Source organism: Cervus elaphus, chromosome 30, assembly GCF_910594005.1.
Source record: "Cervus elaphus chromosome 30, mCerEla1.1, whole genome shotgun sequence".
NCBI classification, from domain to species: Eukaryota; Metazoa; Chordata; class Mammalia; order Artiodactyla; family Cervidae; genus Cervus; species Cervus elaphus.
In genome coordinates, this window is record NC_057844.1 from 70,151,589 (window position 1) to 70,168,435 (window position 16,847).

The 16,847-nt window shown below is 38.8% G+C and overlaps 1 protein-coding gene and 1 non-coding gene across 3 annotated transcripts in view; both read right to left on the reverse strand.

Annotated features, from left to right (window-relative positions):
• LOC122686751 (ATP-binding cassette sub-family C member 4-like) overlaps window positions 1–16,847 on the reverse strand; it is a 2,082,459-nt gene that overhangs the window by 115,242 nt on the left and 1,950,370 nt on the right. The window contains exon 4 of one of the 2 annotated variants that reach the window (XM_043891986.1): window positions 9,735–9,959. The exons of the other annotated variant lie outside the window; for it this stretch is intronic. Coding sequence (XP_043747921.1) covers window positions 9,735–9,959 — 225 coding nt within the window. The remainder of the gene's footprint in view (window positions 1–9,734; window positions 9,960–16,847) is intronic. 2 annotated transcript variants of the gene reach the window in all.
• Window positions 895–1,027, reverse strand: LOC122687151. The gene has a single exon (XR_006339051.1). It is a non-coding gene; the product is annotated as a U11 spliceosomal RNA (small nuclear RNA).

Here is a 16,847-nt window from a genome sequence, read left to right on the forward strand (position 1 = left end):
CTTTGTTAAACATTTCTTATATTTTCTTGATCTGTGCCTCCATTCTTTTCCCAAGGTCATGGATTACCTTTACTATCATTACTCCAAATTCTTTTGCAAGTAAATTGCCTATTTCCACTTTTTCTAGCTGTTCTTCTGGGGTTTTACTCCTTCCTTCATCTGGGACATATTCCTCTGCCATCTCATTTAGTCTGATTTTCTGTGATTGTGGTTTTCATTCCACGGGCTGCAGAATTGCATTTCTTGTTTCTGCTGTCTTCCCCTGGTGAATGAAGCTGTATAAGAGCTTCATTAGACTGGGACTGGTTCTTGTCCACTAGTGTGTGGAGCTGGGTCTTGTTCCTCTTGTGGGCTGGCCATGCGGGTGGGTGTGGTTAGTGGGCAACTTTGTGCTCAGGAAGACTTTAAGCTGCCTGTTTGCTGATGGGTAGGGCTGTGTTCCTACCCTGTTGACACTGCTGATTATTTAGCCCGAGGTGTTCCAGCACTGGACCCCACAGGCTGTTGGGTGGAGCTAGGTCTTCGTAGGAAAATGGCAGCCTCACGAGTTCTCACATCAGTGAGTACCCCCCAGAACTATCACTGCCAGTGTCTTTGTCCCAACCAATCCACACCCTGCCTCCACAGGAGACCCTCTAAAACCAGCAAGTAGATCTGACCCAGGATCTTATGAAGTCACTCCTTTTTCCCAAGGGTCCTAGTGTTCACAAGGCCTTATGTGCAGTCTTGTGGAATTCCTGCAATCAAACCCCACTGGGCTTCAAAGCCAGATTCTCTGGAAGCTCCTCCTCCCATTGCCGACTCCCCAGACTGGAAACCTATCCGGGACTCAGGATTTTCACTCCTATGGGAGAACTCTGTGGTATACTTTTTTTTTTTTTTTTTTTTTTTAGTGGGGGCGCCGGGACCAACGATCACCAGCTGCCCCATTAGCAAAAATTATGCTTCCAAAATCTCTTGATGTCGATTCCGCACGTAGAGCAAACGAGCTGCCCTACGTGTGCCACTCACAACAGAAGCCCTTTTTTTTGTGGTATACTTATTTTCCAGTTTGTGGGTTGCCCACCCAGCAGGTATGGGGTTTGCTTTTATTGTGACTGTGCCCCTTATACTATTTTGTTGTGGCTTCTTCTTTGTCTTTAGATGTAAGATATCTTTTTTGGTAGTCTCTAGCATTTTTTTGTCAATGATTGTTCAGCAGTTAGCTGTGATTTTGGTGTTTCTGTAAGAAGAGGTGATAGTTATCCTATTTTGTCTGTGTGGTGGGAACACTTAAGACCTACTCTCTTATGAAATTTCAAGTATAATATACAGCTAAATAAGGATTTTTTAAAAATCAAACAGTATAAAATAAAGAGATATCGGGAATCAAGTTTATAAAGAGCCCTTTAGCTCTTGACACTGATGTATCTGTAGCAACTCTTTGTAAATACATCTGAAATCCTTACTCCTATTACAGAATAAAGTGTTTAGAATAATTTCATGGCATTTCTCAATGTAATATAACCGAGCACATCAAATCAGGTGTTACTACCACATGCTAGGTCACAAGGAGAGCCTTGGTAAATTTAAGAAAACTGAAATAACATCAAGCATCTTTTCTGGTCCCAATGCTGTGAGATTAGAAATAAACTACAAGAAAAACTAAAAAAATATAAACATGTGGCAGCTAAACATTATGCCACTAAACAACCAATGAATAACTGAAGGAAATCAAAGGGGAAATTAAAAAAAATAAAACAAGAGATAAATGAAAATGAAAGCACAATGGTCCAAAATGTATGGGATGCAACAAAAGCAGTTCTAAGAGGGAAGTTTATAGCAATACAATCTTACCTCAAGAAACAAGAAAAATCTTAAGTAAGCAATCTAATCTTACATCTGAAACAACTAGAGAAAAAGAGAATAAACAAAACCTAAAGTTAGTAGAAGGAAAGAAATCATAAAGATCAGAGCAGAAATAAATGAAATAGAGACAAAGAAAATAATCACAAACATCAATGAGACCAAAAGCTGGTTCTTTGAAAAAACAGACAAAATTGATAAACTTTTAGCTAGACTCATCAAGAGAAAAGGAGGACTCAAATGAATAAAATTAGATATGAAAAAGGAGAAGTTACAACTGACACCACGGAAATACAAAGAATCATAAGACTACTAAAAGCAACTGTATGCTAATAAAATGGACAACCTAGAAGAAAGGGACACTTTTCTTTGAAAGGTACAGTCTCCCAAGACTGAACCAGGAATAGAAAAAGTAAATATTAAGAGACCACTCAAAACACTAAATTTGTGACTTAACCCCCCCCCCCCACCCACCCAAAATACAAAAGTCTGGGACCTGATGGGTTCACAGGTAAATTCTAGCAATTCAGAGAAGAGTTAACACCTATTCTTTGGAACTTGTTCCAAAAATTGCAGAGGAAGGAAAACCTTCAAACTCATTCTATAATGTATCACCCTGATACCAAAATGAAACAAAGATACCACAAGAAAAGAAAATTACAGGCCAATATCATTGATGAACATAGATGTAAAAATCCTCAACACTAGCAATACAAATCCAACAACACTTCAAAAATACATTATAAAAATCATACACCATGATCTTAAACCATACACCATGAGAAATCTGTATGCAGGTCAAGAAGCAACAGTTAGAACTGGACACTGACAACAGACTGGTTCCAAATTGGGAAAGGAGGACATCCAGGTTGTATATTGTTACCCTACTTATTCAACTTATATGCAGAGTACATCTCGCAAAATGCCGGACTGGACGAAACACAAGCTGGAATCAAGATTGCTGGGAAAAATATCAATAATCTCAGATATGCAGATAATACCACCCTTATGACAGAAAGCAAAGAAGAACTAAAGAGCCTCTTGATGAAAGTGAAAGAGGAGAGTGAATATGTTGGCTTAAAACTGAACATTCAGAAAGCTAAGATCATGGCATCCAGTCCCATCACTTCATGGCAAATAGATGGGGAAACAACGGAAACAGTGAGAGACTTTATTTATTTGGGCTCCAAAATAACTGCAGATGGTGACTGCAGCCATGAAATTAAAAGATGCATGCTCCGTGGAAGAAAAGCTATGACCAACCTAGACAACATATTAAAAGCAGAGACATTACTTTGCCAACAAAGGTCCATCTAGTCAATGGTGTTTCCAGTAGTCATGTATGGATGTGAGAGTTTGGCTGTAAAGAAAGCTGTATGCCAAAGAACTGATGCTTTTGAACTGCAGTGTTGGAGAAGACTCTTTGAGAGTCCCTTGGACTGCAAGGATATCCAACCAGTCCATCCTAAAGGAAATCAGCCCTGAATATTCATTGGAAGGACTGATGTTGAAGCTGAAACTCCAATACTTTGGCCACCTGATGTGAAGAATTGACTCATTGGAAAAGACCCTTATCCTGGGAAAGATTGAAGGCAGGAGGAGAAGGGGACGACAAAGGATGAAATGGTTGGATGGCATCACTGACTCAATTGACATGAGTTTGAGTAAGCTTTGGGAGTTGGTAAAGGACAGAGAAACCTGACATGCTTCAGTCTATGGGGTTGAAAGAGTTGGATACTACTAAGCGACTGAACTGTCTGAACACCAAGATCAACTAAGATTCAAACCACAGATGCAGATTTTTCAATATCCACAAATCAACATCAACAAATTGAAGACTGAAACACTGTATGATCATCTTTATAGGTGTAGAAAAAGCTTTCGACAAATTTCAGCATCCATTTATGATTAAAGAATAGAACTCTCCAGAAAGTGGGCATAGAGGGGAGATACCTCAACATAATAAAGGCCATATACAACAAACTTACAGCTAACATCACACTCAACAGTGAAAAGTTGAAAGCATTTCCTCTAAAATCAGGAACAAGACAAGGATTTCCACTCTTATCACTTTCATTCAACATAGTAATCGGAAGTCATAGTAATCGAAGAAGAAAAAGAAGTAAAAGGAATCCAAATAGGAAAAGAAGTTAAATGGTCACTATTTGCAGATGACATGATACTATACATAGAAGATCCTAAGCATGCTATCAAAAACTACTAGAACTACCAATGAATTTGGTTAAGCTGAAGGTTACAAAATTAATACATAGAAATCTGTTGCATTTTTATACACTAACAATGAAAGATAAAAAACAAATTCAAGAAACAATTCCATTTACCATCACATCAAAAAGAACAAAATACCTAGGAATAAACCTACCAAAGGAGATAAAAAGACCTGTACTCTGAAAACTATAAGTTGCTGATGAAAGAAATCAAATAAAATACAAACAGATAGAAAGACATGTCATGTTTGTGCATTGGAAGAATCAAGGTTGTCAAAATGACTATACTACCCGAGGCAATCTACAGATGTAACACAATCCCTTTGAAATCACTAATGACATTTTTCATAGAACCAGAACAAAAAATATCAAAATTTGTATGGAGATACAAAAGACCTTGAATAGCCAAAGTAACCTTGAGAAAGAAAAATGGAACTGGAGGAAACAGGTTCCCTGACTTCAGACTATACTAAAAAGTTACAGTCTTCAAAATAGTATGGTGCTGGCACAAAAACAGAAATATTTATTGATGAAAAAGGATAGAAAACCCAGAAATAAGCCCATGCACCAATGATTAATTAATCTATGACAAAGGAGGCAAGACTACACAAGTTTGGAAAGACAGTCTCTTCAAAAAATGGTCCTGGGAAAACTGGACAGCTATATGAAAAGAAAAAACAAGTTAAGTCATTCTTTAACACCATACATAAAAATAACCTCAAAATAGATTAAAGACCTAAATGTGAGATCAGACACTTTCTTCTTAGAGGAAAGCATAGGCCAAATAGTCTCTGACATAAATCGCAGCAGTATCTTTTTCAATCTGTCTCCCAGAATAATGGAAATAAAAACAAAAATAAACAATGGGACAACTAAAACTCAACAGATTTTGTACATCAAAGGAAACAAACAAAGCAAAAAGACAATCCACAGATCAGGAGAAAATATTTGCAAATGATGTGACCAACAAGAGATAAGTCTTCAAAATCTACAAACAGCTCATGATGTTTAACAGCATCAAAACAAAAAATCCAATCAAAAAATGGGCAGAAGACCTAAGCAGACATTTCTCCAAAGAAGACATACAGATAGACAAGAGGCACATGAAAAGATGTTCAATGCTGCCAATTATTGGAGAAATGCAAATCAAAACTACAATGAGATATGACCTTACACCAGGCAGAATAGCTATCATCAAAAAATCCACAAACAGTACATGCTGGAGAGGGTGTGGAGAGAAGGGAACTCTTCTACACCACTGGTGGGAATGTTAATTGGTACAGCCACTATGGAGAAAAGTATGAAGTTTCCATAAAAAACTAAAAATATAGCTAACATATCACCCTTCAATATCATTCCTGGGCATATATCTAGAGAAAAACATGATCTGAAAGGATACATGAATCCCAATGTTCATTGCAGTACTGTTTACAATAACCAAGACATGCAAGCAACCTAAATGCCCATTGAAAGAGGAATGGATAAAGATGTGGAACATATATATAATGGAATATTACTCAGTAATTAAAAAGAATGAAATAATGCTATTTGCAGCAACATGGTTGGACCTAGAGGGCATCATACTGAGTGAAGTGAGTCAAATAGAGATGGAGAAATATGATATGACATCTTTTATATGTGGAATCTTAAAAAAAATGATACAAAGGAACTTATTTACAAAACAGAAAGAGACTCATAGACTTAGAGAATGAACTTATGGTTGCCAGGGGGAAGGATGGAGGAAAGGGATAGCTACAGAGTTTGGGATGGACATGTACACACTGCTATATTCAAAATGGATAGCCAGCAAGGACCTACTGTATAGCACATGGAACTCTGCTCAATGTTATGTGGCAGCCTGGATGGGAGAGGAGTTTGGGGGAGAATGGATACATGTATATTCATGGCTGAGTCCCTTCCCTGTTCACCTCAAACTACCATAACATTGTTAATCAGCTATACCCCAATACAAAATAAAAAGTTTTTTAAAAAGAGGTAAACTTCCAGTTACAAAATAAACAAGTCTGGAGGATGAAGTGTGTAGCATGGGGAAAACAGTCAATAATATTTTAATAACTTTGTATGGTAACTAGACTGATTATGGGGATCATTTTGTAATGTATAGAAATACAAATCACTATTTTTTGCATCTGGAACTAACAGTGTCTCGGGTCAGTTAAACTTCAATAAAACTTTTTAGCATATGAATAAAAAATCAGGTTGTTATTAAAAGTGTTATACTGCATATTAAAGATAAAAGGAAATATTGTATTAAAAATAGCTTTGTCATGGTATCTCCTTTGCCAGGCGTATATCTATGGCTGATACATGCTGATGTTTGGCAGAAACCAACACAATTCTGTAAAGCAATTATCTGCCCATTAAAACTTAAAGAATTTTTAAAAATAGCTTGAATGAATAGCAACAAATTCTCTCCAGAATTAATAAAACAATGTATAGTTTCAAGTTTTATACCAAACAACCTAAGATATTCTTTAATACCATTAAAAAAACATTCATATCTATAGAATATAGTGAATAAGTTTGCATTTGCATGAATTTTATTTACATATTTCTTTAGTTAACATAATTATATTGAATAAAATTAGATGGATCTGTTAAAATTATTATCATTCCCTTTCTCAAATATATTTTTTGCTTCCTGATCTAATTTTATAAATCCAATCACTGAAGTTCACCTGTAAATAAAACTTTGATATAAGTGAGGGTTTTAATGAACAACATTAAGAATTTTTCATAAATATCACTATGAGATTTAGGCATGAAAATATTGAAAGTCATTGTGATACTTAGTTTTTAATTAGACTTCCTCATTACAATTTAGTGAATATTATGCAATCAGTTCAGTTCAGTCACTCAGTCGTGTCTGACTCTTTGCGACCCCATGAACTGCAGCATGACAGGCCTCCCTGTCTGTCACCAACTCCCAGAGTCCACCCAAACCCATGTCCATTGAGTTGGTGATGCCATCCAACCATATCATCCTCTGTTGTCCCCTTCTCCTCCTGCCCTCAATCATTCCCAGCATCAGGGTCTTTTCAATTGAGTCAGCTCTTCACATCAGGTGGTCAAAGTATGAACACCCAGGACTGATCTCCTTTAGGATGGACTGGTTGGACCTTCTTGCAGTCCAAGGGACTCTCAAGAGTCTTCTCCAACACCACAGTTCAAAAGCATCAATTCTTCAGTGCTCAGCTTTCTTTATAGTCCCAATTCTCACATCCATACATGACCACTAGAAAACCATAGCCTTGACCAGATGGACCTTTGTGACAAAGTAATATCTCTGCTTTTTAATATGCTGTCTAGATTGGTCATAACTTTCCTTCCAAGGAGTAAACATCTTTTAATTTCATGTCTGCAATCGCTATCTGCAGTGATTTTGGAGCCCCCCAAAAATAAAGTCTGACACTGTTTCCTCATCTATTTGCCATGAAGTGATGGGACCAGATGCCATGATCTTAGTTTTCTGAATGTTGAGCTTTAAGCCAACTTTTTCACTCTCCTCTTTCACTTTCATCAAGAGGTTCTTTAGTTATTCTTCACTTTCTGCCATAATGGTGGTGTCATCTGTGTATCTGAGGTTATTGATATTTCTCCCGGCAATCTTGATTCCAGCTTGTGCTTCATCCAGCCCAGCGTTTCTCATGATGTACTCTGCATATAAGTTAAATAAGCAGGGTGACAATATACAGCCTTGATGTGCTCTTTTTCCAATTTGGACCCAGTCTGTTGTTCCATGTCCAGTTCTAACTGTTGCTTCTTGACCTGCACACAGGTTTCTCAAGAGGCAGATCATGTGGTCTGGTATTCCCATCTCTTTCAGAATTTTCCACAGTTTATTGTGATCCACACAGTCAAAGGTTTTGGCATAGCCAATAAAGCAGAAAGAGATGTTTTTCTAGAACTCTCTTGCTTTTTCAATGATCCAGTAGATGTTGGCAATTTGATCTCTGGTTCCTCTGCCTTTTCTAAAACCAGTTTGAACATCTGGAAGTTCAGGGTTCACATATTGCTGAAGCCTGGCTTGGAGAATTTTGAGCATTACTTTACTAGCGTGTGAGATGAGTGCAATTGTGTGGTAGTTTGAGCATTCTTTGGCATTGCCTTTCTTTGGGATTGGAATGAAAACTGACATTTTCCAGTCCTGTGGCCACTGCTGAGTTTCCCAAATTTGCTGGCATATTGAGTGCAGCACTTTCACAGCATCATCTTTCAGGATTTGAAATAGCTCAACTGTAATTCCACCACCTCCACTAGCTTTGTTCATAGTGATGCTTCCTAAGGCCCACATGACTTCACATTCCAGGATGTCTGGCTCTAGGTGAGTGTTCACACCATCATGATTATCTGGGTCATGAAGATCTTTTTTGTACAGTTCTTCTGTGTATTCTTGCCACCTCTTCTTAATATCTTCTGCTTCTGTTAGATCCCTACCATTTCTGTGATGTTGAGCATCTTTTCATGTGTTTGTTAGCCATCTGTATATCTTCTTTGGAGAAATTTCTGTTTAGATCTTTGGCCCATTTTTTGATTGGGTCATTTATTTTTCTGGAATTGAACTGCAGGAGTTGCTTGTATATTTTTGAGATTAATCATTTGTCTCTTGCTTCATTTGCTATTATTTTCTCCCATTCTGAAGGCTGTCTTTTCACCTTGTTTATAGTTTCCTTTGTTGTGCAGGGAACCCTCTTACACTGTTGGTGGGAATGCAAACTAGTATAGCCACTATGGAGAACAGTGTGGAGATTCCTTAAAAAACTGGAAATAGAACTGCCGTATGACACACCAATCCCACTCCTGGACATACACACCAAGGAAACCAGAACTGAAACAGACACGTGTACCCCAATGTTCATTGCAGCACTGTTTATAAGTAAATAGCCAGGACATGGAAGCAACCTAGATGTTCATCAGCAGACGAATGGATAAGAAAGCTATGGTACATATACACAATGGAATATCACTCAGCCATTAAAAAGAATACATTTGAATCAGTTCTAATGAGATGGATGAAACTGGAGCCCATTATACAGAGTGAAGTAAGCCAGAAAGATAAACACCAATACAGTATACTAACACATATATATGGAATTTAGAAAGATGGTAATGATAACCCTATATGCAAGATAGATCCCTACAATTTCTGTCCTTTATTGAGCCCATCTTTGCATGAAATGTTCCCTTGGTATCTCTAATTTTCTTGAAGAGATCTCTAGTCTTTCTATTTTATTGTTTTCCTCTATTTCTTTGCATTGATCTCTGAGGAAGGCTTTTCTTATCTCCCCTTGCTATTCTTTGGATCTCTGGATGCAAATGGGTATATCTTTCCTTTTCTCCTTTGCTTTTCACTTCTCTTCTTTTCAGAGCTATTTGTAAGGCTTCCTTAGACAGCCACTATCGCGCAATAGTGGATAAGTTATTAAAGACTGCCCCCACATGATCTCAGGAGAAAACTTTTCATTATATTTTGGTAAACTTTGCTTAAACAGCAACAAAATTGGCTTGATGTAATTAGCAAGCATCTCTAGTAATGTGTAAATGATGACAGTTACAAAATTTTTAATTTACAGACCGTTTTCCCAAAATGTTTCTGATACTTCAGGGGAGGTACATACTTTGGTACCAAGTGACACTTACCTTGCGGTAGATCATATGGCACACGGCTACTCTCAGCCTCATCCCCACACGCTGAATGTGATAGAAGTACAAGTGGTGCAGAACGGCCCACACGAGCACGCAGGCGCTCAGCACTGTGGCGTAGGCATAGGCTTCTTGCAAAGTGACAGAATCAGTGGAATCAGAGTTTTCAACATAACTAATCATTTTCCCCAAAAATATGGGCTGAACTACTCTGGTGCCTTCCTAAAACGAAAAAAAAAAAAAAGAAAAGAAAGAAAGAAAAGCCTTAATTAGAAATGCAAGCTCTACAAATTTTCTTAACACAAATGTTTACTATTAGCATGTTAAAAAGACATTTTGGCAAAATGCTACATTCAGGGCTAAATTAAAAATATATATATATATTTATTTTATATAAATTTATTTTTACTTTTTATTTTATATAAATTTTTATTTTACATAAATATATATAAAAATATATATAATAAATATATATATATATATATATGCAGATGCACTATTTTCTGTAAGACATGAGACAATAGTTTTAACCTTAAGAAAAATTTTACATTCAAAGGCAATAAAGCCCTGGTACATTGTGCTTAGCACATTGTGAATGCTCAATAAGTATTATAAGCAGTGCTTTCGAACCCATTTGTCAAAATAGCAAGAGTCTTGGTTAAGATGAATAAGTGAAAAGTGGCAGAAGAAGGTAAGAAATTTGCTTCCATGTGAACAAGCCCCTGTCTCCTGTATTTGCAACATTTTAGCCCAATAGAAAGTCAAGATGGCTCATGTACTAGAGGCATGCTCTTTCCATCACCTTCTGCTTTAAGAGCCTTTATGAACTGAGACACTGGCACAAGCTCAGATCCAATATTTACCACCCCAGACTCCACATGTTACTAAATCAAGACAAGCAGAGACCAGCTGCTGCTGGAGTATCACAAAGAAACCAGGTTTGGGAGGTTCCCAGATTTTCTGCCCAAGGGGACACTGCATCAATGTATCTCTACCCCTAGAAACTTGGATGATACTTGGAATCAAATATTAAACATGGCAGAAGTTAAGCTAGAAAACAGTGTTATCCATGGTTTGCCATCAGTCATAAACCTCAGGTGCTGGTTTGGAAGAAATGTTATCAATTATCTATTCCTCAAGGAAAATATTAAAATCCTAAACCAAGACTTAGCAGGTAACCACGCTTACTTCCTGAGTAAGACTCAGGGAAAGCTATTTTCTTTTTTTTTTTTTTTACAGAGCCATGCACTGGGCCTTTTTCATAATTATTACTATAATGACTTACAAAAAATGTTTTTTTCAGGCAACTGTGTTAAGTTATTGTATGTATGTGGGAGAGGGAGATGGGGGTCTTGGCCACAGGGTAAATGAAGACCTCTTTCATGGGAGAAGTGGGAGGAGGAAATGTGCCTCCCGTCTCCCCCACTAGGTCTGACTCCTGATTAAGTGGCTTCCCCTCAACAAATGAAGACCATTAACCCTTCCCGTCCCAGGTACTGGCGTAAAGGAGAGGGAGCAGCAGGTCCATGAAGCGCTTTGACGAGGAGAACGCACAACCCGCTGTGGCTGCCCAAACCCCGTGCATCCTGTCCTGGTTCCACAGGGTTGGGCCCTGGCCCATACCCCGTCACCGGGGACGGAAGACGGCCTAGAACTCAGTCTACACCAAAGCACCCATCTGGTAAGACGAGAGGACAGAGCGTGAGGGGGTCAGGGACGCCACGGTGTGGCCTTCTGGGTTGCCCTGCTGGGTGAGGACAAGGATGCGGCACAAGCAGCGGTGACACCCAGAGGGAACTGCTGGTGCCCCCCCCCCCCCAACTCCCCAGGGCTAGTCACCCAGGCATCCAGGCACTCTCGGCTATTTTATTTTCTAAAACTAAAGGCAAATAAACAGCAACACTTGCCTACCCTGCCAAATGGCCACTCTACCCCACAACCTACTTCCTCCCTCTAGTCACCCCTTGAAGGACCACTTCTCCACCCTCAAAGAAAACCAAACAGTTAACACAAATTGAAGTCACCAAAAATTAACACCTCCACCCTTAACACCATTTCCTCCACATACTTCTCAAAAGAAAAACACCAAGAATTTAAAAATCTTTCAGGAACTCAACTTTGAATCAAGGTTTTCCTTTTAGGGAATCCCTCTTTACTAACACAGATCTGGAAAATGACCAGTGGGTTTGCTTTCATAGCTCTCTTCTGTCTCCTTAAAGATGAGGAACCCACATACAAGAGGAAGGGAAGGATAATTCGAAACAACAAACAAAACACAACACTAACAAGCATTTTCTGCTCAACCAAGTAGTGCTTGATCCAGTTATTTACAGAAAGTTGTCCCCATTCCTCAAATGCATGTCACATTGAACCTCAACACTCCTGCCTTCCTCTGCACACATGCATACACTCACTCACAGACTGCACTAACTGCCTCACCTTCCCTGAATTCATGGAAGTTTTCATCTATTGTAGAGAAGTAAGGGGATGCCATTTAGTTGAATTATGATTAAGATGATCAGATCAGAGTAATTTAATCAGTTCCCAAGAATATAAAGACTCACTGTAACATTTCTAGCAAGCCCTATCATTTATCCCAAGAAGCATTAAGAGCTCATGGAAAAGTCCCTAATACAGTAAATTGTAAAATACATTCTTTATAGTTTACTGAGATGGAAATCTGGAGGCTTACACAGAGAAGTAAGCACATCACACTGTACACACAGGCAGTCCCAGTCCATCTGTGGTCAAGGGCAGTCCAGTGTTACAGCCTATAAAACTAGGGCTCTCCACCAGAAGCCCAGCACTAACACCTGCCGCCTCAAACTTTCCAGAAAACTGAGTGTCTCTGGGAATCACTGTTACCTGTTACTCAGCTCTCCATTTAAGCCTAAACATTTTATAATTATAGGAAAAAGAAGTAAGAGTAATGTCATCCACCAAAGAGAATACTGATAGATGCAACAAATTTAGGGGGAAAAAAGTGCAAAATAAAGGCAGGTCACTACCATCTAAGCACCTGGAGTTTTCTGCTCAGAGACAGTATTTAACAAGTCAGCAGAGCAAATAGCCTCATTAAGGTATAATGCCAGTTCATGGCCCAGATCTTCCACTCATCTGCTCATTTTTTTCCATAATAATTATTATTCTTTATTTGAGATTTAAATTTTCAAAAAGATAACAAAGGTTTTTGAACAAGAACCATTACAGTGATTTGAAATAATTTGGGGGTAGAGTCATTTGTTATCCTTAAGCATTGCTTTGCCTCCAGTGAGAAGTAGTTATGACAATTTAGAAAAGTGGTGAAGAGCATAAAGTACAAAGAATTTCCACTCAAGCATAAGTTCCAACTATTGAAATTGAAAAATAGATTTTGTACTCCATATAAAATATAAAAATAAGAACAATTTTACAGTAATTTCTCTCAACAAAACAGAAAACTAAATAGTCAATAACACAAGGAAACAAAACCTCAAAGTGTATCAGGAGAGAATAAGAATACAAGTACTAAATACGATTCTTTAAAGCTTCTAGAACACACAGAAGGAAGTGATTGGGCCATCAAAGTTGGACTGAGAAAATCTATCCCCTCCACACACAAGGAATGGTTAGAGATAAAGAATAATTTAACAGGACAGCTGGCAACAACATTTTTAACCTGTGAATGTCTCCATTTCTGGAATTTGTTAGCAACTGGCTGAGGCAAACCAGGCGAAAGGTTTTCCACTGCCAGAAGATTAACTCCTGCATAGATCCAAGTATTAACTCCAAATGGAACAGCGGTGTGAATGTCAAGGGAAGGCACAATTTCTGATGACTCTGCTTGTCTTGGAGAGTCTCCCAGAATCCCAGGGGGTGGCTCACCCTTGGGATTCAGACACTGGGAGCAGCCATTCCCGGGAGCTACCCTTACCATGTGTTCACCGGTGTGGGCAGACGCCACCAAGGAATTCTCTCATATATCTATTGCTGATCCTAAACTTCAAACTGATAAGCAATAAAACAACTGAGAAAATACTCATTATCAAACATGAAACTAACCAAATTAGAACTTTCTGAATAAGTAATGTGTGTGTGTGAGTGTGAGTGTGTGTTAGTTGCTCAGTCATGTCTGATTCCTTGTGACCCCATGGACTGCAGCCCACCAGGCTCCTCTGTCCAGGGAATTTTCCAGGCAAGAATACTGGAGTGGGTAGCCATTCCCCTCAGAACAAGGTCAAATATTGCCTCCATAAACCCTTCATCTTTTATATCAATCTGTGACCCCGTGAATATTCTTTCTACAAACCGAGAATATAGTTCTTATTCTTTCACAAAAATTCTTCACAACTGTTAAACCATATGAGATTTTTAAAAGAGTACAAAATAATATCACATCATCCATCATTCAAGATTCTACAAGAGTCTCAGAGTCTCTGAGGCAGACATTTCTTGATAGTCCTTGGTATTCAGCCTTCTGAAAGCACTGATATTAATCACTGCCTCCTGGTCCTTAGGGGAACTTCTTACACAGTTAGATGTTAGAACTGCTGGAGTGGGTACAGTTCCTCCTCCAGGCTTCCACATATACTTGACACATTTCTTACCCAACTTCCACATCTCTCATTCATGAGAGAAAAAAAGCAAACATAGGAAATGGAAACATGCTATCAGACAGAGGGGAAAAAAAAAAAAAAAAAAAGCTTGAGGGAAACAAGGAGAAAAGGGTGAGCTTCTGGGAAAATGAAAAGCCAATTAAGTTTTAGAACTGGGTGAAAAGGTGACAAAAGTAGAGTTGAGCAGGATCCAGGGCTAAGGAGGAAAAGCAGTGAATCTGGGGAGATAATAAACATCAAGACCCTAGATACGCATTCAGTCCTCTTTTCACAGTGGTCTTCATCCTGACTGCATGTTAGCATCATCTGGGAAAGGAAGAATTTCCCTACCCTTCCTATAAATACTATGGCTCAGGGTAACCAAAGAGTTTATAATAACAAAGCTTCTCTTTATGGAAATGTTTCAGCTAACAAATGAAGAGGGGAAGAATTAGAACTAGAGCACCATCATTTTGGAACCCTTACTGAATTAATGGATCTTGAGTAATAATCATGAATCGCTCCTAACATTACACATACAAAATGATGTTATGTACCTCATAAAGGAGGTATACAACCCTATAACCCTATCTCCTACAAAAAGGAAACCTGAATGACTGAGATAAAGTTCTAGATCTAACCCCCAAACCTAAGGTACCAGAGGAGCAAGTTACGCAACTTGGGGAAGAGGCAGTCCACCAAACTCAAACTGTGGGAGTCTCTACAGGACAAACAACCTAGTTTCTTCCTTTAAAAAAATAAATAAATAAATAAACTAAATAAATGGTTGAGAGGAAAGAGAGAGAGGGGGGATGGATAGAGGGAGATAGAAAAGCAACCTATACAACCTCTATGAACCAAATGTAGCTTTTATGATGCTGTTTCAAACAAGGGGGGAAAAGACAACAGTGAACACTGGTTAAATACTGATGATATTAAAGTTAATGTTTATGCATCATAATGGAATTGGAATTATTTAGGGGGAAGAGTCCACATCTTTTAAAGAGACATACCAAAACATTTATAGATAAAAATGATATGATGTTTAGGAACTGCTTCCAAATAATCTTTGGAAGTGAGAGCAAGTAGGGGTTGAGATGAGACAAGACAGCGCATGAGTTGACAGTTATTGAAGCTGGCTTAGGGTGACAAAGGTGCTTATTTCCCTGCACACTTCTGAGTTCTTAGCTGATACTCCCTGTAATAAATGACAGAAAAAAAAAAATCAAACAGAAATTTACTAACACATGTATTTCTGGTACACATCAGAAATGCCAGAAAAACTGAGTAACTCCCTGAGATGGACCAAAGTGTTAGTCGCTCAATCATGTCCAACTTGTTGTGACCCCATGGACTGTAGCCCACCTGGCTCCTTTGTCCATGAAATTCTCCAGGCAAGAATAGTGGAGTGGGTTGCCATTTCCTACTACAGGGCATCTTCCCAGCTCAGGGATCGAACACAGGTCTTGATCAAACCAGGGTATCCAGCATTTCTAGCAGATTCTTTGACATCTTAGCCATGAGGGAAGCCCCTGAGCCACCAGGGAAGCCTGAGATGACCCAAACCACCACCTTAAATACCATTTCCAGCTAAAGACAAAAGAAGGGAGGGGACACTTATGAAAAGTTAATAGGAAATGCAGCTTAAATTAGAGTCAGGTTGGGTTTGTTATGCAGATTTAACTCTTCATGAAGACTTCTCTATCAACAAGATTCTTCTGTGATTTAGAGACATTCTTTTCTTCCTAGTACAGAGATGGAGTGTGCATTCTAAGTCATTTCATTTGTGTCTGGCTCTTTATGACCCCACGGATTGTAGCCCTCCAGGCTCCTCTGTCCATGGGATTCTCTGGGGAAGAATACTGGAGTGGGTTGTCATCCCACCTCAGGGGATCTTCCCGACCCAGGGATCAAACCTGCATCTCTTATTCTCCTGAATTGGCAGGAGGGTTCTTTACCAATAATGCCACCTGGAAATCCACAGAGATGGAGACATCCTTATAAATGGAGATTTTCTTTATCAATGTAAATGTTCCTCACAGAAGGCAAACTGCTACTCTGTCTTCAGAACTTTTCCTGTGTCTATTTCTCAAAGAATAAGCTCAAAATAACCTTTCTGCCAGAGATGCATATTGTGGGGTAACATGTTCTGCTTCCCTTCTATTCTTTTTTGTATTTTCGAAGTGTTGCTAAATATCTACAGGAAAAAAAGAAAAAAAAAAAAAAAACTACAGAAAGCAATTGACAGAGGAGCACAGAGTTGTTATCAGAACAAACACCTCCTCCTGGCTCTGAGCATCAGTGGAGGCTGTGGGAGGAGAGGAAGTCTCAGGACAGAACGCAGAGAACACTGGCCTGGATGTTAGAACACTGGGCTTCAGAAACCAGGTTGGACACCTGCGAGTCACATGATCCTAAGCCCATCATGTGCCCTCCTATAGCTCCAGGTGCTTATCTGTGGAAATACCTGCCTTGTCTACCTCGAAAGATTTCTGGGACAGCTGAGTGAGCTACCACAGCTTAAAGTGCTATGAAA